The sequence below is a fragment of the Diplotaxodon limnothrissa genome, linkage group LG17 (genome assembly GCF_057381915.1).
Source record: "Diplotaxodon limnothrissa isolate DT_005_m linkage group LG17, D_limnothrissa_male_GT1.1, whole genome shotgun sequence".
Classification (NCBI taxonomy): Eukaryota; Metazoa; Chordata; class Actinopteri; order Cichliformes; family Cichlidae; genus Diplotaxodon; species Diplotaxodon limnothrissa.
Genome location: NC_140612.1, coordinates 30,798,683 through 30,822,700, shown reverse-complemented (window position 1 = coordinate 30,822,700; position 24,018 = coordinate 30,798,683). Strand labels below are relative to the sequence as shown.

At 41.8% G+C, this 24,018-nt stretch overlaps 1 protein-coding gene across 1 annotated transcript in view; it reads right to left on the bottom strand.

The window, feature by feature from the left end:
* Positions 1-24,018, bottom strand: part of plxna4 (plexin A4) — a 265,266-nt gene that overhangs the window by 218,477 nt on the left and 22,771 nt on the right. Inside the window, exon 2 of the mRNA XM_085375902.1 lies at positions 17,296-18,644. Coding sequence (XP_085232028.1) covers positions 17,296-18,540 — 1,245 coding nt within the window. The 5' untranslated portion in view covers positions 18,541-18,644. The remainder of the gene's footprint in view (positions 1-17,295; positions 18,645-24,018) is intronic.

The following is a 24,018-nucleotide window of genomic DNA, read 5'->3' as shown; positions in this document are numbered from 1 at the left end:
TAGAAATGCCTGTGCGGCAAGATATCCAATGTGAAGTGATTCAACGTGAACTGAGTTTAAAAAAAAGAAAAAAAAGGAAAAGCAGTGCAGCATTATCACAGGGCTGTGAGGCAAAACACTGCAATGCATTTAAATATATATAGAAACTGATTTAGAGCAGGGAGAACTACAACTCTAGACGAGGTTGTTCTGTTACGCTTTCAGTGTAGACATGCCGCTGTGATTTTGTAATTACATGTAGATAGGTGTGCTTCATGTCCTATGCCTCTCTACACTTTATGTTTGCATGTGTTTAATCCTGTCAGCTGGTATATTTTCTGCAGTCACAGTGGGCAGAATGACTTATAGGTTTTGATAAGAGAACAATGGCGTGGTGGATTGGTCATTATTCGGAGCGCATGGGTTGAAACGCTTTTTTTCCAGTTTAGGACTGAAGCAGCCGCTGCTTGATTAATCGCTTCGTAATGTCGTGGTTTGCTGCAGGGTGAAATGCAAATGCACGTGGTACCGCTTTCCTTAAAAAGAAAAGAAATTATCAAAACCATCAGTAAATTTCATTGTTCATGATAGCCACACTTTACTGTATTGACTGTATCCTGAAAGGTCAGCCATTAATTGTGCAAATGGATTCACTTCTTTGACACCAGTGTCCTCACCAGAGTCGACAAAAAAGTAGAGCAATGCCTTATAGTCAATCCACACTAGCTGTGCACTGGTAATTGTACCGCTGGAAAAGTTATTTGGTAATAAATCCAAAGGTGAAGCACCAGATTCAGCTACATTTTGCTGGACGGTTCTTTGAATGTCAAAAGGAAGCTTGTTAAATGCAATATAAATGTACACTATTAGTCCAGCATTAATAATTGGCAAAATGAGGTTGACAGCATAAAGTTAACATTACCCGAAATTATTCATTTAAAATCAAAAAGTTTTCATAGTAAAATAGCAAAAGGATTATCCTGGCATGCAACGGAAATCCAACTGAATTTTCAAATCTAGAAGTGTGAACTGTCAGGTGAAGGTCCCTTTGATGGGCAGAGTCATCCTTTGACCCATTTTTCCATTTTTCTTACTGGAAGTGCACCCTGTGGGCTTTCGAGAAATCCTGCAACTACTGGGTGTCTCCAAACAAGCTGTCACTAAAGGCCACCATCATCATCAGAAGCCTCACACCAAGCCAGAGTGGAAGTGTGGGATCTGCTTTCATTAGACAAATGGAACATGGTTGCTCTAGGCCGCAAGCCTCGGGCTATAAAGTGGGATTGTATAGAGCGGTAGGAACGATCGATAGAGATGACCTGAATTTGGGTCAAGATCATGCCATATGGTTAAAGGGTTGAGATAAGGATAAAAAGGGACAGGAAGAGTGACAGAAAGAAAAGGGGATAAATGATAGATACCAATAAGACAGAGATGCCAAAGAATCTAAACAAAGATGAATATCGGAGCACAGTGAAAACATACAAGTAGAAGACTTTCTCCCTTTTTTTTTTCTCTTTTCTCGCCTTTCCTGACATGACCTTTTCAGAATGAGAGGCTGCCAAGAATGCACTCCCTGTCCTCTAAGTCATGTGGTAGCACTATGCTAGACTAATGGTGCTCCAATGAAAACCAGGGTCATTCCTTAAAGGGTCAACTGCCACCCTTCAAACCCCTCCTATTTTTCTTCAGTAATGTGTAATGCAGCTTCCTTGCATCAATTTGTACTACTATTACTCCTCATCTATGTGACAGGAAGAAAACACCCTCTAAATGCTGCATCATGCTTGGGTTCAAAGGTTAACAGAGTCTATTAGAAGCAATATGGACTGTGCTTTGTAGAATTTCAGGCTTCAGTGATTAGAAACTTCCTTGGACAATGACTAAAGTGCAGCCACTCCTGCAAAGATTAATCATGTTTCATCAGTGCAAAAACATCATTCACATCTGTGCATCTGTGGGTGATGCATGTGGAAGAAGAGGATGTGTTTACGTGTAAAAAAAAAAAAAAAAAAATGAGCATCTGTTTTATCATTTCTTCCCTCTAACGCACAATTTTTCCTGGTTGCCAATCACCACCATCTCCATCCTCCACTTTGCAATCTAATGAAATACATTTTGTCTGTCAGTGCTTTCAGGAAGAAGATGCATTTTTATTACACAACCACCAAAAGTGGCAATTCTTACTGGCAAATAAATAACAATATATAGCTCATGAGACTGTCTGCCAGTGCCATCACTGCTTCTAACATGTTTTATTCCTCTTCTTTTTGTCAGCACATCTAATTTCTTCCCCTCGCATATTTATTAATTCTCAATGGACCTTCTTTTATAATGTGTTTCATCAAAGACAAGCGATCACCTTCGGTTCACTCAGTATGAGCTCACTCTTTATCCCAATATCTCTTCTTTTCTGCTAACAAATGAGTGACCCAAAACATTGAAGTTTCAGTCCCTCCAAACATCTCAGTCCACAGGAATAGGAGGTCTTGGATTTAAATCAAATAGATGCACAGGTAAATATAGTTGAATATGTCTGAAAATGTGGTACCTGTTTGAATAATAGCAGGCTACTGTAGCTACTCAAAAGCCTCTAAAGTAAACAAACTAATTTCTTGCTCAAGCCTGGCAGGTAAGTCAGCCAGCATCCCACAGCGTAGCAACAGAGGAGAAAGATAGAGAGTTCCTCCCTAAAGACAGAGGGACAAGAGAGCAGAGTCTCTGTATTTGGACAGAGGCCAGGCACTGAGGCAGAATCAGGTCACTCTCAGCCATATCCATCTCTCTGCTTCTGTCCGCCTGCCAGCACCAGTACAAAGAGAGCTCTCTTCTGGATTGTGCAGAGGAATCAGTAGATACAGAGTGGAGAAAGAGAGAGGGGGCAGTGAGCGCACGCGGAAGCGAGAGAGTTGCTCAATGCGATTAGTGGGGGACTGAAAGAGATCCGCTCTCCAACGCTCTCTGATGTATGGCCTAATCTGGGCTTGCGCTGTTGTGAGGGCCCATTCCATCGGCTGCAAGTTCCCAAAGTTAATGGCACACGTTAAACCACAGAGACGTTTACTTCATGTCACTTGTCACTACTCAACCACTAAAGGCTCCAAAGAAACAATTTCTTGCAAATTTAGCTTTTCTTTTTCATTGCGGTTATTATCCTGCTTCTGGCACTTTCAATTACTTCACCGATCAATCTATTTTTATCCCTGAACATTTGTTGACTATGATTAGCTTATTTTACTGTAAACCTCCTGATTATAACATGGCGACCATTCTCTCACAAAACAGCCAATGAAAATAAAGTATCATAGGAGTTGCTCTTTGCATAATTAGCCACTTGGATATCTGGTATTTTCCTTTTGCCCTACTGTGCTAAATGACTAACCTGCCAGGATGATTGGTGGCATTAGGGAATTATGTCATGACTAAGTGGGTTTGCAACGTTTGGGTTTTTTGTTTTGTTTTTTGCAAGATAAAATGTCAACATTTGATTTTTCTATAATGAAACATTTTTTCCTGTATAGATCCTGCAGCAACAGGAGTTTTAGAGTAAAACACAGAACACTCACAGCTTACACTTCAATTTCAATTCCTTATGAAAACTTGCAGTTCACAATTGGAAACAATCTAAAACTTAGTTTTAAGTTTTTAACGATTTTTTTTGTTTTGACTGGGTCATTAGTAACCATTTATCTCATTTAAAAACAGACTTGTTCTGATCTCTGTTTATGTTTTGCAGTAGGAGCATTAACTGTAACTCACAGTAGTTCAGGAAGATGATGGTACTTGTATCTTAGGCAAAATAGCCATCATTCAATATTACTCTCATCCTGTTAAAGAAAAAACATCTTTATGACTAGAGTAGCCTAATGTGCACTATTCCCATTCCTAAGTCCAGATTCAAAAAGGGAGAGGCATTGGCAAGGGGCAAGCTAATGTCCAAAAGAAAAATATAATTTTCTACCAGAACCAAAACCACCAGGTAAAGTATATCTATATACACAGAAATCGAGTCTGTTAGCTCAGATGAGCCTACACTGTTTGTGTGACTAAGAGTGAGTGTGTTTCACACTGTGCTGAGACACAGTCTATCCAGTTACTGACCATTGCACTTGTGACCATGACATACACACACCACCACCACCATAAAGTAAAGGTGCATGTAATAAGTGCATAACGCAATCTGATGAAACTTTGCTATATTATATTGTGTGTGTCTAATATATATATATATATATATATATATATATATATATATATATATATATATATATATATATATATATATATATATATATATATATATATATATATATATATATATATATATAGCTGGATAGCGTAGTGGTTAAACTACACGCCTTTGGAACAGAGGATCGCAAGTTCGATTCCTGCCTGGGGCGTCTGTATCCAGTAAGGGTCCTAAGGCTAGACCCCCTATGCTAAGCAAGCCTACCGCAGACATGAGCGAGACAGATAAATATGAAGGCATGCCGGCTCGGACGTCGCCCGGATCAACAAGGTCCGCGTCAGGTGTTGAGGAACCAGGGCACCCTGACGAAAAGTGGGCTACTGGAACAAGAAGGCATCGGTGGGCAAGGGACGAAAACAGGGCGTTGTTGGAATGCTACTACGCAAGTAACCCCGGCGGAAGGGGCTACATGAATAGGATGAGGGACCTATGGATTCTTCGATACCCAACATCCACAATGACGGCGAAACAACTAGTAGCTCAGTGTTCCAACATTCGAAAGAAGGGACTGCTCTCACAGCTAGAGATTGACGAGGTACAACACAAACGCTACGGCAAGGAGGAGTCAGGACGCCAGGTCAGGGGGGAGATATCATCACCCCCACCCGAGATTGGGTACATAGCCCCAAGTGCGATAGGAGAAGGATCGTTGAGTGCGAGAGGAACTGACCTGAAAAATAGGATCATGGCCAAGCTTGAAACCTGGATCCCCCGTAGCCGGTTACCAAGATTACGTGAAGTACCCTCAGAAGGTCTGCTAGATGATGTTAATGCAGCACTACGGGCAATACCTACAACCACGATTACCGACACTAACAAGCTGATCTACAATACGGCAGCAGTGATCAGTGAGATGCTTGGCTACAAGTTGAACAGCCACAAGGGGCAGTACCCTCCATGGAGAAGGAGGCTAGAGGGCAAGATCAAAGTAGCACGGAGGGAGGTTAGCCAACTAACAGAGTTGCAGAAAGGTGCGACAAATAAGGTGCCTAAGAAATACAGCAAGCTGTCCATACCTGAGGCCTTGGAAACTGCCAAGCAAAGACTCACAGCCTTGGCCAGCCGCTTGAGGAGGTACACCAGAGAGATAGAAGGCAGGAGAATAAACCAGCTGTTCTCCACAGAACCAGCAAAGGTGTACTCTCAGTGGCAAGGGAACAATAAGAGAACAGCACCACCAAGGCTGGAGACGGAGCAATACTGGAAGAGCATATGGGAGAAGGATGCAACCCATAACGGCAATGCTCAGTGGCTAGTGGATCTGAGGGCAGACCACAGCGACCTCCCTGAACAGGGTCCAGTAACCATCACAGTGGCAGATATCCAAGAAAGGGTCTCCAGTATGAAGAGTTGGACAGCACCAGGGCCCGACATGGTTCACGCCTACTGGCTGAAGAAGCTGACTGCACTCCACGAGCGTCTGGCAGCACAAATGAACCAGCTGCTAGTTAACGAGAGACACCCGGAATGGCTAACTGAAGGCCGGACGGTCCTGATCCCCAAGGACCCCAAGAAGGGACCGGTCCCCTCCAACTACCGACCAATAACCTGCCTCAGTACTACATGGAAGCTCCTGTCAGGCATCATATCGGCTAAGATGAACAGGCACATGGGTCAATACATGAGCGGGACACAGAAAGGAATTGGCAAGAATACCAGAGGTGCAAAACACCAGCTACTGGTAGACAGAACAATCAGCCGAGACTGCAAGACCAGACTGACCAACCTGTGCACTGCCTGGATTGATTACAAGAAAGCCTATGACTCAATGCCCCACAGCTGGATACTGGAATGCCTAGAATTGTACAAGATCAATGGGACCCTAAGAGCCTTCATCAGGAACTCAATGGGGATGTGGCGTACAACACTAGAGGCCAACTCCAAGCCCATAGCACAAGTTACCATCAAGTGCGGGATCTACCAAGGAGATGCTCTGTCCCCACTGCTGTTCTGCATAGGCCTGAACCCCCTCAGTGAGATCATTAACAAGACTGGCTACGGATACCGACTACGGAACGGAGCAGTTGTCAGCCACCTCCTGTACATGGATGACATCAAGCTGTATGCCAAGAGTGAACGAGACATCGATTCACTGATCCACACTACCAGGCTATACAGCAATGACATTGGAATGTCGTTCGGACTGGAGAAGTGTAGTCGGATGGTAACAAAGAGAGGGAAGGTAGTCAGAACTGAGGGGATTGAACTACCAGAAGGCAACATTGCAGACATAGAGGACAGTTACAAGTACCTGGGGATCCCGCAGGCAAATGGGAACCATGAAGAGGCCGCTAGAAAGGCTGCAACCACCAAGTACCTGCAGAGGGTCAGGCAAGTCCTGAGGAGTCAGCTGAATGGTAAGAACAAGATCCGGGCCATCAACACATACGCCCTGCCCGTGATCAGGTACCCTGCTGGGGTAATAGGCTGGCCAAAGGAGGAGATAGAAGCCACTGACATAAAGACAAGAAAGCTCCTGACCATGCATGGAGGGTTTCACCCCAAGTCCAGCACCCTGAGGCTGTACGCTAAGCGGAAGGAAGGGGGCCGGGGACTGGTGAGTGTCAGCACCACAGTCCAGGATGAGACAAGGAACATCCAAGAATACATTGGGATGATGGCCCCAACTGACCGAGTGCTCAGTGAATACCTCAGGCAGCAGAAACCCAAGAAAGAGGAGGGAGACGAGGAACCATCATGGAAGGACAGGCCCCTGCACGGTATGTACCACCGGCAGATAGAGGAGGTGGCTGATATCCAGAAATCCTACCAGTGGCTGGACAAAGCTGGACTGAAAGACAGCACAGAGGCACTAATCATGGCAGCACAAGAACAAGCTCTGAGTACAAGATCCATAGAGGCTGGGGTCTATCACACCAGGCAAGACCCCAGGTGCAGGCTGTGTAAAGATGCCCCAGAGACAATCCAGCACATAACAGCAGGGTGCAAGATGCTAGCAGGCAAGGCATACATGGAACGCCATAACCAAGTGGCCGGCATAGTGTACAGGAACATCTGTGCCGAATATAACCTAGAAGTCCCGAGGTCAAAATGGGAGATGCCCCCAAGGGTGGTGGAGAATGACCGAGCTAAGATCCTGTGGGACTTCCAGATACAGACGGACAAAATGGTGGTGGCTAACCAACCGGACATAGTGGTGGTAGACAAACAGAAGAAGACGGCCGTAGTGATCGATGTAGCGGTTCCGAATGACAGCAATATCAGGAAGAAGGAACACGAGAAGCTGGAGAAATACCAAGGGCTCAGAGAAGAGCTCGAGAGGATGTGGAGGGTGAAGGTAACGGTGGTCCCCGTGGTAATCGGAGCACTAGGTGCGGTGACTCCCAAGCTAGGCGAGTGGCTCCAGCAGATCCCGGGAACAACATCGGAGATCTCTGTCCAGAAGAGCGCAGTCCTGGGAACAGCTAAGATACTGCGCAGGACCCTCAAGCTCCCAGGCCTCTGGTAGAGGACCCGAGCTTGAAGGATAAACCGCCCGCAGGGGCGTGCTGGGTGTTTTTTATATATATATATATATATATATATATATATAGTGCCAGCATTATGTACCCTCCTAAGGGTTCCTTGTTCATTCTTTAGTCCAAATATTGCATTTCTTTCCACAGATGATTTTTCTATTTCCCTCTCCACAAATCTGTCAGTTTTGGAAACTGTCCAACCTTATGCAAGCTTTTTTGTTTTCTGATATTTGTTTCAGGCATAATAAGTGAAATAGGAACTCAGCACCAAAGGGGAGAATTGAATTGCACAGCAAACAAGAGTTCAACACGTGGAAGTAAAAAGTAGTGACCCAGAAACCTAATAATATGCATTAGCAGAGACAGGAAAATATATGGATAGAACAATTCAAAGGAAAGCAGGAATATAAACTCAAAAACTGAATTCATCTTCTTAAAAATAAATGTGCAGTGTAGTCAGAGTGAATCTTTCTGATGGCTGAGGTTCATTGCTTTTTGCTGCTTTGTTAAGGCATCTACAGGGCATTCCAAAGGAGACTGCTTTTTTTTCAGTTCTCTGACTGAATCGTGATCAAAATTCAGTCTGAATGTACAGGTGTCGACATGGACTACAAGAGCTGTCACAATTAGGCTTATCTTCCTCTTTGTATAGGACCCTGGGGACTTTCTTGACAACCAGTAACAATGATTAGGACTGAAGATGAATAAATATGTACAGTGCATGAGTGAATACACCCCTGTGTAATATTACTTATATGTCAAATGATTCCAAATTGTATTGCCTTACAGTGATTGCATTTGATGTTAGAGAATGAACAGTAGGAACAAATTAAAGTATATTAAAATATATTCTTCAGTTTTTTAGATTTTTTTCCCATCTTTGCTTTGGGTTGGTTTGCTCTACCGTTCCCTTCAAAATACTCCAAAATTGTTCTATTTAATTCAGGTCATGCAGCACAGAGCACGTGGACGAGTCATATTTCCCTTTGGTCTCCTTTAGAATCTCGTGTGATTTTGGCAGTGGGCTTTAGATCATTATTATGCTGCAATATTTCTTTTCTGCAAAGCTTCTAGAGCAGCAGTGTCATCTTGTCAGCCAGTGTTTTGGTATATCCATGGGCATGGTGTCATCAGCACCTTAAAGCTCACGTATCACTATGTCATCACACAGTGCTCCCCTGCCAGTTAGCCCAGGGGCAGATTCAGGTCCAACATGTGGGTCAAACAAAAGCTATCTAGGTCTTATATGATCAAACAATGGGTCCTGTAGTCTTCTTGCTTTCTTTCACATTCTTAAGCAAACTTTAATCTCGCAGTTTTGTGTCTCGAGAAAAAGTTTTACTTTCACATAGAAGCTGACATTAGGTAATGTTCTTCAGACTGCATGAGCTGTCGAAGGGAATCCAATTTCAGCTGATACCTCCTGTGCCAGGTGTGAAGTACTTGACCACCAGTTTTTGAGAGACTTTGCAGGTATTGCACAGAGCAGCTCTGTTTACAGGTACTACAGCTGTAATCTATACCTCCTGATTATAGACATCTCCACTGATTTTGAGTTAATCACTAATCTCACTAACCTATCCTTTCCATCAAAATCATCATCATCGTGAGATTTTTGCATTTATTTTTCACGTGGAATCATGATGTAATCAATATACAGAATGATTGTAATGTTTACAGATGACAGTTTTCCAGAAATAAGTTGTTTTAGTGTCAATATTTATGAGAAGTAAGTCCATCTATGCCATAAAGGGGAATGCAGGTTTTAAAAATTTACCTCCTGCCTCCTTTTCTATGGGTGTATTTTTGCTAGAGTTAATTTTAACACATGAAGTTAGCCTGACTATTCTTTTACCATAGAACCTGTGTATCTTAATAGACCTGCAATAGATATGCTTGCCTTGGGTTAGTAAACATTATACTACTAGTTAAGCAAATCTGAGCAAACTTCACTTTAGCATGGATGAATAAAGAGTTGCCAATCAAAGCACAGGTTACTTTTTAAGTGATCAAGAAAAACAGGGGTATTTGTTTTTTTACTGCACACAGAGAGCTTTTTTGTTTTTGTTTTTGTTTTTTTAAATATCTTAAGTCTTTCTTAAGTTGTTTTTTTTATTGCTAAATAAATGCTCTATTTTCCAACTTTAAAACTGAGCATTTTGCCACTTAAATGTAATGGATATGGTTTTACTCATGTTTGTTGTTTATGCTGACATGACATCAGTCTTTACAGATCCTTGCAGTTACAGAATCTTGAATGCAAAATGATGGGAGAGAATAAATATACATTAATATTAAAACATACGCTGTTGCAAATGCGTACATTACGCGGAACACATGCTTGCTGGGGTCTGCCTGAAACAAAGTTGATTTATTTGTGTGTTCTGCTGGCAGGTTTCAATAGGAGGAGGCAGGCTTTGATAAACCGGTGATATTTTGTAAATTCATGTTTGTGGATGCTTGCACCTGCCAACTGTTAGCTGAGCAGTTACAACAGATAATAAATATTGGTTAGGGAAAACAATCAAATGAGAAGCTAACGAAACAGCGTGACAATTTTTGGAATGAAACCGAGACATCGCTAAAGCAGAGCCAGAAGTGAGAAAAGGTGGGAGAATATTGGAGCTGAAATAAGGTGCAGAAGTGGGGGAGAGAAAAAATAAATAAATAAATCACTGAATATCATAAGATAGGTGCTTCAGATAACTCCCTAATCCGTGTTTTCCTTTTCACTATGCACTGGCGGAAAATCATTTTGTTTCTGGAATGATTAATGGGGAGATTATTTTCACTCAAAACTGATTTTGAAAAATGCTGCATGTATTACCAGCAGCAGACAGCTCATGAGGTACGAGCTACAGCCACTAGTCACAGCTGCTGCAAATAAGTGCAACAGCTACATTTGCTGATTTCACTTGTGGATATGTTAAACTTGTGCTGAACGCTCCCAATAAAAGGCATTAGACAGTTATGTTAGAGACAATTGTATGCAAGAGAGCGCTGGGTTCCCTCTCCCATTGATTGCTGCCCTGGTGAGGGTTTTAATCAAAGTCAGTCCCTCTATTTGACAAAGTCTCACTATTTAGTGGAGCTCTGAAAGTGTCACATGACCAACATTACATAACCTTCTGTTTCCACTGTGGTGGCCTCAATTATAGCATAGCTGTTTGTTGTTTAATAGAGTTAATATCTAAAGCTCCTTTATCTTGACAGGAGAGCAGGCTGCTTATAAAGAAAGCTGTCTATTGAAGGATAAGCATTTCCATCAGTGATACATATTTTTATGTATCTAGTCTCATATTTTATCTTAGCAAATATTAGTGCTGAGTGCTGATATTTGGGAATATAAATAAAAATATTGGGAGGAAAAGGAGCATAGAGAATAGTTTTAAAACACTAGCCAATGAAAACAGCGGGTATAAGAAATGAAAGGTCCCGATTCAGTCAGCATTTTCAGGTCGAGGCCATCCAGCATGGTGTATGGTGGAAGAAGCAAGAGACACTTGTTTAATCACAGAATAATGATATTGTGATGGATTCTGACCTTTAGCAAGTCGTATCATGTATGGAGATTTAATTAGCGAGACAGCCAGCAAGCAGGATAGCGGATATGTGGATGGAGTGGGGTGAAGTGGGGAGTGGGGAAGGAGGAGGGGGAGCAGTCTGGAGGTCCTTAATGAATCCACTAGCCCTTCCCTTCCTGAGGATGTGGCCTAGACTGACTCATCAGCAGCAGCAGCAGCAGCCAATAACTGATTAAGCTCCGCAATCAGACAGAGGAGGGATGAAGATGACCAGCACGGGAGACAACATCATTCAGAGGTTGGTCAAACACAGAATAAAACCGAAGCGAGAAAAGTCGATAACCTGAAAAGTGAGCATGGGGGGAAGACGGAGACTGCAATATTGCAACAGTTCCTTTCAAGTGAAGGATGAAACAGGGGAGCGATGAGCACACGTGATGGGGGACTGTGAGGGAGATCAAGAAAAAGACTAAAGGAAACAGCGGCGGCCGAGTAGAATAATCTAATTAATTGGAGTGAATTCAGAATGTGAAGTCGATAGCACATGACAAATGTGAAAGAATAGCCCGTGGCATGTTAGTTAATGACATGTAATTAATGATCATTAGCAAAAGGGATAAGGGGACGACCGTGGCCTGCCAGCAAGTTAGAGACGACCTTGCGCTTTTCTCATCCGTGTTTGGATGGTATTCCTCTCTGCGCTTGTGGAAAGCACTGTAAGGGGAAATAAAGAAGATAGTGTCTTGGAGTCTCTACCCCTGAGACAAAACAAGCATGGTAAGTATTGGGGGACAGGCAAAAGGAGAGTGGCATGTGAAGCGAGCAATAAGTCAAGGATGAGTGAGAACAGAGCAGAGAGTGAATTTACTGCAATCCCGCTGTTTTGTTGTTCTGTTTTTTTCTGCTGACACAGTGATGGAAACAGGAAGCTTTTTTCTTTTTTTTATAGGTCGCATGCCATTTCACTATGATCTATGGATGCAGACCCTTTGCAGACTTATACTGTTGAGCATGCATTATGTGGCTCAGCCAAGCATGGCCATTTGGGGTAGAGAGGAATCACCCCCCACCCCAGCCACACACACAGTTTCTAAAGCTCTCTCACCCTCTCTGTAGATTCCTTTCTTCTCCTCCGTGTCTCCCTCTTTGCATCTTTCCCATTACAACATAAAGCCTCTTAAAAATGGCATAGGGAATCAAAGGTCTGAGGAAGGAGTAAGCATTTTATATAGCCCTAGTCTCACCTTGCATCCTGTTAATGTGCCTTGGCACATTATTCACATTTAATATGTTGCTACAAACCAATGAAGAAAATATAGAAATCTCATTTCTGCATTGGTGAATAAAATGTAAACTAAAAACTGCAACATCCATAATAGGAAAAATAAGTTTTGCGATTAATTTAATAGCAAAACTTAAGTAAAATATCTTTAAGTAAAATCAAAGTGGTTGATCAAATTTCTATTGTTTTTATAGATTCTAAATGACTATGCTTAAAAGGAAAATGTATGTAATCGAAACTTATTTAACATTTGTGATTACAATGTGATGCTACTATCTGATTAGTGCCACTAGTATCGAGTGGACATTGTGGCTATGCCTGTGATGCATCTTTTCTGGCATAGAGAGTGGTTAGGTTTATCCACATTGGCTGAGAGCGCGTTTCATCCATATCAAAAGTGTGTGTGCGTGCGCGCCAATGTGTTCACATTGGTCCATACAGCCAGACTACTCTAATGAGCCTCGGGGCTGCTCATCCTCTCCCTAATTGGAGGAAAAACATATCATATTGGAAATACGACAGCGTTTGAAAGGGAAAAAAAGTATACGAAAAGCAAGAAGCAGAGAACATAACGTGTGAGAAAGAGGAAAATGGTGAATGATGAAGAGGGCAAGATAAAGGGGTATCCACAAGGCTCCTTCTCATCCAAGTTCCCTCTAACAGTAATGACCAACATTGTGACATGCAGGCCACCACAGGGGGGAAAAAATTACTAAAATTGAAGGAAGAAGTGACATTTTCGCTCCCATTGGCTTGATTGAAATGATCCGCTGTTTTAAAGGACCAGAATTATTGGGGGGGGGGGGGGGGGTGTTCCCTCCACCTCAAAAGCTGCTGCTTTTTCCTGTTGCAAGAGGACACTGACCAGGGCGAATTATACTAAACAATATCCCCATGTAAAAAGCCAAAAGATCGGAAAATATTTCTAACAACAAAATAGTGGAAATGACTTCCTGTAGGTCAATGAAAACTCCAAGATTTCAAGAAACTGTTTACATGATGTGACCCCTGAATGTTTTAAAAATCATTCATAGAGCCCTTTAAAAGGGTTTTATGAATGAGCAGTATCTACAAAGACACCCGGACAACCGTCCACGTAAAACTCACCAATTATTTCATTAGTTACACCTTGCAAGTACCAGATGGCATTCAGAACTGCCTTAATTCTTTATTAAATAGATGCTGGAAACCTTCCTTGGGGATTTTGGTCATCAGATGTAAACATCGCGCAGTTGTTCTCCATTTGTCAGGTGCACATCTCTAATCTCTAATCCAAATCTTTTATTCTGCAACAGCTCAAAGGTGCTCTACTTGATTGAGATCTGGTGATTGTGGAGGCAATTTGAGTACAGTGAAATAACCAAACCAATTTGAGATGATTTGATGTGGCATGTTATCCTGATGGAAGCAGAAGATGGCTACACTAGGGTCGTAAAGGTCAGCACGAAAAATGGTTTCCACAAATTGAACCAAACCTATTCTTTCATGTTTATCATGGCAAATTTTGGCCCTGCTATTCACATGTTGTAGCAGAACTCAAGACTCATCAGACCAGGCAATGGTTTCCAGCTGAAAGAACCTATCTGATATGCTGCAACAGTTAACACATTGTGCAATCAGAGATATTCATACCGTGGTTGCATTTCAGTTACTGTTGCTTTCCTGAGGGCTCAAAACAGTCAGCCATTCTCATCTGACCTCTGACATCAACAAGGCATGTTTTTTTTTTAAACACAGAGAAGTGTCACTCACTGGATATTTTCCCTTTTCCACAGTAAAAGTCAAGCAAATCATTTTTCTTCCCCGTTCTGAAGCTCAATTCGAACTTCTATAAGCCATCCCGACCATGCCTACATGACTAAATGTGATGAGATGCTGCCATGTGATTGGCTCATAAAATATTTGTATTCACAGTCAGTTGACTGGGTGTACTTAAAGTGGACGGTCACAATCTGAATTCTATAGTTGGTCCAAAAATGATTAGTAATTTATCTATTAAATCAATAAAATTTTATCCAGGAGGGAAAAAAAGAAAAAGTGTGAAATTATCCAAGCCAAGTAAACCAAAAGGATAACATAAATATTTGTGTGTGCAGTATACTATGAGCCTGAGTCACTATTGTACACCCAAGGACTGCACCAATGAACAAAAAATTTTCAACTATGTATCTGAAGATATCCGATTTCCCTCGCTGTCATGCATCATTTAACACAGAAAGGACCTAATCTGGAATTAATAAGCAAAAATTCATGAAAATGAGCCACGGGATATTACAAAGAATATCATCAATCACAGGCAAAGGTGAAAGTTAAGTTTGTTTACAAGTCTTTAGTTTTAGATTTTAACACATAATCTTTATAACTCTGTGACTCATTTGCATATTGTGTGTATACACATTTTAGTAGGATTATTTAAGTCTTTCACTTCAGCTCTAGTCCAGCTCATTTAGATTTTTCTAAATCTATCAGCAAGCATATCACATAAGAATGTAAGCATTGCCATTACTTTATTAGAAAATCTTTCTGCCGTTAAAAGCCTCCATTTCCATCTCTCCAGTAGCCGTACTCACAAGTGTGGCTGCACATGTGTGTGTATGTGTGTGTGTGTCACAGCTCATCTATCTCCTGCAGAGTCCACCGTCACTTGTTCAGCAGGGTCTAATTTATGCGCTGGCGGTGGCGCATGCTGAAATGGCATCATTTCTCAGCGCTAACCCCTGTGTGCTCCCTCACACTTCCTTTCCCTGCTGACAGCTCCACCCTAGGCATGATTTATCAGGCCCTCAAGCAGCAGACAAAGGTGCCCTGGCACGTGTGCTGTGCCACAGAGGGATTAATAGATAAACACTGTGATTCCAGAGCCAAACACAAGAGAGGGTCAACTTCATAATGTCTCACAGTGCCCAACTGAGGTCAGAACTATATGTTGTGGACAGCAAGAGGAAGTTTATGTTCCTTAGATCAGCGGTCTCCAACCTTTTTTGCGCCACGGACCGGTTTATGCTCGACAATATTTTCACGGACCGGCCTTTAAGGTGTCGCGGATAAATACAACAAAATAAAACTAGTACCGGTACCGAAAAAAAGAAGATTTATTCATAACACACATGAAAAGACCCAGGAAAACAGAGTTAACGATAAAAATGATAACAAAATAACGCTGAAAAACGATAAAAACCCTGAAAACCATACATTTCACACCTGAGCCTCAACTCTCGCGGCCCGGTACCAAACGACTCACGGACCGGTACCGGTCCAAGGCCCAGGGGTTGGGGACCGCTGTAATAATCCTCTAGCATGCTGTTAGCGCAATCAGGATGTTTCTGCTGAATGTTCTCCCTCGGGTATCTCAGGAGGTTACAGCAGAACTTCATGTTGATGGTCTGGCCTTGGTGGATACTCATATGAATGATGGAAAACATGTTAAGTATAACCCTGGTAGTGCAGCTGACCTAATACACTACTTTTGGGCTTAAACACTGTTCACACTTCCGGGTTAAACTGTTTTTTTAAACTGCTCAGTTCTCATCATCACCATGATTTTTGGCATGAACCTCTGGTCAGATTCTCAAAGTTAATCTTTTCAGGTTTGAGATCACGTTGGAATTGCAGATGTTTTAAAGCAATCCAAAAAGAAAAAGAAAAAAAAAAACAGCTGAAATGGCCTTGAAGGGAAAATTGGCAAGATTTAAATCTGGGATGCTTTTCAATTTGTATCAGTATTATATGTCTCATAGCTTTTTGATTTCACCTTATTTTAAAGCTGTCGTGCACGAAGAACAGTTGCATGTATTTGTATTAAGTGACAACATTAAGTGCAGTTAAAATTTTAAAGTTACTAGAAATGGAGGCTTTTTTAAACATAACTCTGGATGAGTCAAATGATAAACATAACTCGTTGTATATTGTTTACAGTTTTTTGTCTTGGGGGTTGGGGACCGCTGCCTTAGGTGAAATCGAGTTAAGAAATAGTTATGTAAAAAAGATAAAAAGTGAGCACGTTTTATTTAGCAATGCTTGCCATGTAGCAAAAGATTACAGAATCACTCTTGTGAAGGTAATTTTCTGTTTCTTCAGTTTCGCTGCTGTTATTAACAGAGCAATATGAGATCAAGAAAAACACATGAAACAGCGTTGGCTGCTTGTGAAGGTGGTCTAAACATGTAACAGCCAATTTAACCTTGTTTTTTATGTGCACAAAGTGAGAAATCAAATGAACTGAATCACTGAATTTATAATGCTGTTATGGAGAATGGAATTATGGTAATTTGGCTGAGCATTCAGCTGCATTGTTTAAAGGGCGAGCGGATTAAAAGAGGCAGTGGATGGTTAACATCTCATCGTAATGGGATGGAGCGTGAACCCACCCAAGAACACCAGTTTTTGTGAAGCCCTCCCACAGTGCACCCAATCTCATTATACTAACACAGGATAAAAACTTCAAAATTCACTTTCCTTAAAGGTAAGGCTGTAAGGCTCTTCGACAGGAAAGTAATGAAAACGAGAAATGATCAGTGGTTTGCTTTACTTCAAACACTTTTATGTCTTTTTACTAAGACTGAAATGTGTGAAAGCTAATGTCCTGGACTAGATTTTAGCACCGGATACCATAGAACAAAATGCAGCATATAAAGCAGTTTGTACTTGTGTGGGTACAGTATGGGTGGAATAATTAGAATCTACTGTTACAGCCTTGTTTTCTCTATCAGCATCTCACTGCCCTTGTACTGTCATTAAATTGGTGCACCGACAAAAGTCAGTGTGTGCTAAAGTGATGCCTACCGCACTGCTGCAGGGAATATCTTTGACTTTCAGCCAAGCAAGGTCCAGGGTGCCCTCTCCCTTGTAGCAGGACTGTAGCCTTTCCTTGATTTTCTCATTGATCTTGCGCAGAGAGAAAACACACAATGCAGAATCCTGGGAGGCCTGGCGTGGACGTCTCTTCTGGCCCTTTGAGAATATGGCGAACAAGACATCATCATCTGGTGCCACATCTAGCGAGCGTGCCAGGATAGCACCAGCTTTTGACAGGTAGGCTGCCTCAAGTAATCGGTACTCCACGTTGTCGCTAATGCATCCAATAGGCACCTCCACATAGGAGTTGAATGCAGTGTCTGCCTTGCAGAGGCGGACTATCTTAGAAGTGTAGACCTGTTCTCGACCAGCAGAGGACGATCCAGTGGTCGGCCCACCTCCCATTTCAGGCTGCAGTGTCAGAAAGTAAACAAAGTTCCCACTGGCAAAGCCATAAATATAGTATATGTCAAAGTCTGGAATGACAGTGAAGGTATCTGAAGGGATTTTAATCATAGAGGCCACAAACTCATCGTGGAAGACATATGCAAACATGCCGTCCTCCTCTGAGTTTCTGGCCAACTTACGGCTAGAGATGGTAGGGAAGTATTCTGGCTTGCCATCCACTGCTGTGGCTACAAACAGCATGTCTGGAGAGGCGTTGCCATAAGAAACAATGACACCAAACACAGAACCACTCTCATTAACACCAGAGAGGTAGTGTTCCTTCTTGTGGAAGGGCTCTCCTAGTTTAAATAGGTCATCCAGACGAAGGATTTTACAAATGCCCTGGTAGAGACTGCCACAAGCCAGCAGCCGGTTCTCCCGATAGTCCATCAAAAGCATCTTGTTGACATTGTTAGTGAGTGTCAGTGGCTCACTGCAGGGTTGGACAATTCGTGGTGGATAGCACTTGCGATTGTCTTCATCTGGGCCAGTCTCATGGGATTTTTGGACCTCTAAGTTTGGGGACAGTTTGTATATGCGATTGACAGCTCCCAAATAAACATTGCCATTACGATAGTCCACAGCCAGGTGATTAAATGTCCACTCAGGATTCTCTGCATGAAATGATGCATACTCCTCCTCCTGAAGTAACGCTGTGATCACTTGGGAGCCAGCAGTATGAGTCTGTGGAGCTTGCACCACTGTTTGTGATGTCACAGGAAGCACCAGACTAGATAGGAAGCAGCATAGTAAGAAATAGGTCCGTATCCTAGTGAAGGACGTCATGGCTGCACTGAGGGTGGGACTGGTGAGGAGAGGGACAGAGGCACAATCCAGTACCGTTGGCCTATCAGGATGAAGCCTCTCTTCAGATGGGAGACATCTTGTACCTAAAGAGAAAAGAGACAAAAACCTAATGAAACACGGCAACTGTCACATTGTGTTGATAGTTATTATGTTCTAATTTTATCTGGCACAGATAGGCCAGAACATCTTAATGAGTAAAACAGGTGAAGAGGCCATACATCTGAGACTCCAGAGCAATTTATAAGAAATGGGCTGAACAGAAAAAAAGAAATGAGGCTGAGGTACTGCACCATTCTAAAAAGCTGGCATGTAGACACCGCTCGGGCGAACAGGATCATTTGGGGGGGGCGCAGAGAAGAGAAGTAAAGCATCGTCTCAGAGGAGGTGATCACAATGGCTCTGCACCATCTCTCTGCATGCAACCCTGCCCCTTTCCACCCCTCCTTGCTTTTCTGCTCCACTCGCCATGCACCTAATTGATTCTCCCCTTGGAGTAGCAATTTGCATGCTTTGGCGATTTCTCTCTTTTCTCCCAATAGGGCAGCTCACCTGCTGACACTGCTAGCAGAGAGTAAAGGACCATCTCTCCCTCTTTAAAGCACCTACATACACACACGTGCTTTCACACACAAAAGGCCGAAAAAGGTACAATTAGGGAAAAAAATGCAAGCGGTTGCAGAAATAAGCTTCCCTGTGGTCCTCAGGTCATTTGCACACTCAGCATTGCACATGCAGCCATAACAAACACACACACACTACATGAAATCAAACGACAATGAAACGGATGCACGATGGAGTAGGTAGAGCTTTTATAGCTGTAGTGTCAAAGCACTCAGCACACATTAAGACACACACCTGCACAGATTATCAAAAAGAAAATACAGCACTTCCTGGAAACATGGGGGTCCCCTATGTAAGTTCTGTACACCCAATGCCAGTGGTAAGCTGGGTATTATGACTAGTGATAAATACAATAACAACGTCATGTAGCTAAAATTACCACGTATTAAACTCCACAATATTGGCTTCATAGCATAGTGGTTTGATCCCATGAGGAGACACAATCTCTGGGGTTGTGTCAGTAAAGACATTCAGTGTCAAAATCTGCTAAATAAAACATGCTGAGCTACCTGCTGAGGCACCCCCTGTGAATAAGGGGACAGCCAAAAGTAGCTTAAATAAACTCCACGTTATTGAATCAAATCTGCCAGGATTGTTTAAAAATATAGGGTTGTATTTTTCTAGCATATACCAAGAGCACTAAAGAGATGAGTATGATAAAGCAACACCTAAAAAAGCAGCACAAGAAACGTCATCTTCTCTTATCATATTCAATTTATAGCAATCTGTGCACTGCTGTGTGAGCGTGTCGTGTGAAGACACGAAAAACTCTTGACGTGTCACTCATAGTGAAGTTGAAGTAAAATGCGAGGGCTTGTCTGTCACACTTCATGCACATCTTTTGACGGAAGAAAGGCAGGTTTGCAGAGCAACAGCACAGTTCTGCTCATTGCAAAGTTTTTAAAATAAAGATAAAAGTTTCAATATCATCTGCACTTGTTCTAACTACTAACAACACATTTTCCACATTGCTATTATAAATTTGCAGACTTTAAAAATCCGAATTCTTTTGGAAGCCTTAACCTTCAAGATCATTATGGACACTTGAATGCATAAACGATAGTGTTACCCAACATTATCTTGCCATGGAACTTATTTTACGTCTATACTCAAGCAATCATAAGTCACGGCGGTGTAAAATGCAACCTCACTGCAATCTCACCAATCTCCCCTCTATCTCCTGGCAGGCAGAGGGAGAAGAGCAGAACCTCTCAGCTCATGATAAGAGGACCAGAGAGGGTGATGAAAATGATAAAAACTGATATAGAGAGGTGGCATGGCTTCAGATGAGTGTGCAAAGAGCAATCATTACCATAGGTATGACAAAGACATAAGATGGGACAGAGAAATAAGCGGCCAAGACAGGAACATGGATAAAAAGCATGCAGTAGATTGGAATTCAGAGACAGACATAACAGACGTAGAGTGACCAACACTGCACAAAACACTATAAACAATGTAAAAATTAAATTAAAAATTTTTTTTAACAAAAACACACACATAAGGCAGTTTGAACAAAATAAAAAATAATTGGAGGATTTCTTTATTCATTTATATTTTTCTGCAAGACAACTGTGCTAAAACGGTTCCACTAAAAAGTTCTGACATTTCCAGGTCTTTACAATCTATAATCTATAGTTATATGTTATATATAAATAGACAGAATCGAAGGTGGCAAGTTGAAAGGAGACTAAATGGGAAGTGAAAGAGCGTGAAACATAGTGGAAAAATAAGGGGTAGATGCTTTTATATCACCTTCAAATCCATCATGAATAAAAAATACGGCATTCACTCACAAATGACATCCCCCCCCCCAAAAAAAAAGAAACAGTGAAAAAAGACTCCATAGTTTCCATTTAAAAATAAATTGAGAGCTTTACAAATAACAAACAAAAAATGGGGGGGAATCTTCATCAGCAGTACCCCGATATAACAGTGTATACCTCACAAATCTATTGCTGAAATGCAATTACACTCACTGACGGGTGGGGCAACCTTGTTTAGATGCCGTTTGTGAATGCCTGCTGATGATCAAGGTCCATTAATTAAAGCCTGCTTTAGTTCTGAGTGTGCGCACTCACACACAACATAGTTTATCTTGCTCTAGTTATGTGCCATTATTGTCCGACTTTTCCCTTACTGCCTCAGTATGCATGCTCATTTTAAACCTAGGTACAACAGGTGGTTAAAAGAATGAGAAGTAATTTACTCCATGACACTAATAACTTCTCAACTGTTATGCTTGCATTGCTAATTCAAATGTGTTACATCTACAGATAAGCAAGCAAATAAAGCAGATAGGATGAGAAAAGGTAAAGGAGACTTGAAGTTATGTGACCTAATTGTGTGTCTGGCTGCTCTGGGCTATCTGCCATGTAGAATTACACTACAAATATGAGTAAAGTAGCACACACACTGTTGCACACAATCATGTGTTTGCAGCTCCGTAGACATCAAAACCTGTTAAAGAATTCATGATCAACACTCTTTCTCCAGAACACACTTCCAGTATCGCTAAAGCTGTGGGCAAAAAACAACACTGCATGTGTGCGCCTGTGTTTGTGTGCATTATCTCCAGCTCTGTAACTCAAAAACAGAGTTTGAGCTCAGCATTTAGAAAAAACAATTGGTATGTTTCCATTGTCTCACTTTGCTTTGCCTTTAAAAGCTGTCAGGAGCCAGTCAGAGAAGAAATCACATGATTACTATAAAACAACAACGTAAAAGGCAAGACATACTGAAACTGTCATTTACATTACATTCATGCATTTTCACAACCTAATTGTGGTATCTTGCTTTCAGGGAAACTGTTGAATGAGAAGAGGAGATGAAAGAGGATTGAGAAATCAGAGAAGCAGTGAGGAGATATGTGTGCATCCTTGTCATGGCTACACATCACAAATATGCAGGCAAACAAAAAAAAAAAAAAAAAAAAAAAAAAAAAAAGAGTTTTTACCTGCCTTTCATGCACACAGTGTGGCAGTCTGAAATTTTTCTCAAACCTCAAACAACCCACAGATAGGAAGTAGCGTTGCACCAGTGTTTTGACCAAGCATCAGCATCTACCCTGCACATATGCCCTGCTGGTATGAAGTTTTGTTTCACGTCAACTTGCAAAACCCAAATGTTCCAAGATAGTATGATAAGTAAGAAATAGTATGATAACTTAACACACTATCTTTGAACATCTGGGTTTTGCAAGTTGATGTAAAACAAAATTTATCCACCTTTTTTCCACTTATGCCCTTCAGGCCAACTTTGACACCTATAACTAGTTTAGAACCACCAGTTACCTCTCAACATACTTTTGGACTAAAGGAGGAAGCTGGAGCACTGAGAGAGAACCTATGCAAGAGTGGGGAGGCCCCAGCTTGGATCAGAAACCAGGACCTTTCTGCTGTGACGAAACAGTGACCACTATACCATCATGCTGCCCAATTAGTTAACATATAAGTAAAAGTGTCACTTTTACTCATGAAATAGATAACAAAAAATAAATAAATAAAAAATAAAAGTAACAAAAACACATCTTATCATTGGATGATGTAAAGCTAATTTCAGGGACAACAATGTTAAGCGAAACCATCATGGATATGACAGGAGCCACTTTGCTTTGCCGACAACTGTGTAACGGAGAGGCCTGGCTAGAGATGACAATTTACGGAGACAACAAAAAGCAAGCCTCAACAGAATAATCTTCTACTATTTATAGCGTGACAGGGGGCATTTATGTTGAAGAAATGACTTGGAAATGAAGAAACTGTCAAAGCCTTTGGTAAACAGCTTAACTTCTCAAAGAGTAAAAATGCTCAAAAATAATAACTGACAGAAAAACACTAAATCAAATGGGATTAGGAGATTATGAGTGAGTAACATGGGGAGTAATTATAGATAATTCATTATATTCTAGAGAAAACAATGTTTCCAGATTGTTCGGATAATTTTTCACAGGATCAAAGGGGGAGGGGGATGGATGAATGACAATACATACATTTATCAAAGGAACGGGCAGTGATGACAATGATTAAAGACAAGTAGTTTGTTCACTTGCCTAAAATGTAGAGATGATGGGATAATTTCAGAATGGACAGATGATTTTAAGTCACTATTGCTAAAAATGGAAATAATCATCATCCTTTTGTGGCTTTGGCTTAAGTGGTAGCGGTGTTAGCCATTGCTCAGTCCACTTGTGTCCCCTTTTTTCATGTAATATTGGTGTGTATTGTTGATTTATATCAGCTGGCAAGGCTGGGCATAGCAAGGATGGTGTTACAGGCTAAGGCCCCTACAAGCACAGCATCAGGCTATACATCCACTCTTGCCTGTCCACTCAATCTGACTGCACAGATCTATGGGAGGCTGTTAGTGCTAATGGTCAAGGTGGTTTGGATTGGGTGTGAGATGTGATGTACTGTACTGTAGTAGCGCAGTGAAAAAGGGCACTACTACAGAAGTAGTGGTTGCGCACAGCTGCACTTGTAGCATTGTTAATAGCAAAGTGTATGCATTTGTGTATGTATGAGAACCAGTGTGGGACTGGAACTTTGAGAGCACACAGATGAGAAAGACAGGAAGAACAGAAAGAGACAGTGACACAGAGGCAACTAGAAAACTAGCAGACAGAGATGTGTGTCCCAGATCAGTGGATGTACTGACTGGAGTAGAACTCTCCCCATATTAAACATGCCCCCCTCCCCCCTCGAAAACTCAACCCACCCCTCTCCCATGCTGAGCCCTTGTACTGATCAGAGGAATGAGCGTCACTCTGCATTGCAGCCACACACTGGAACTGGAGGAAAACATAGCGTTGCTACACTCACCCAGCAGAACCCACAA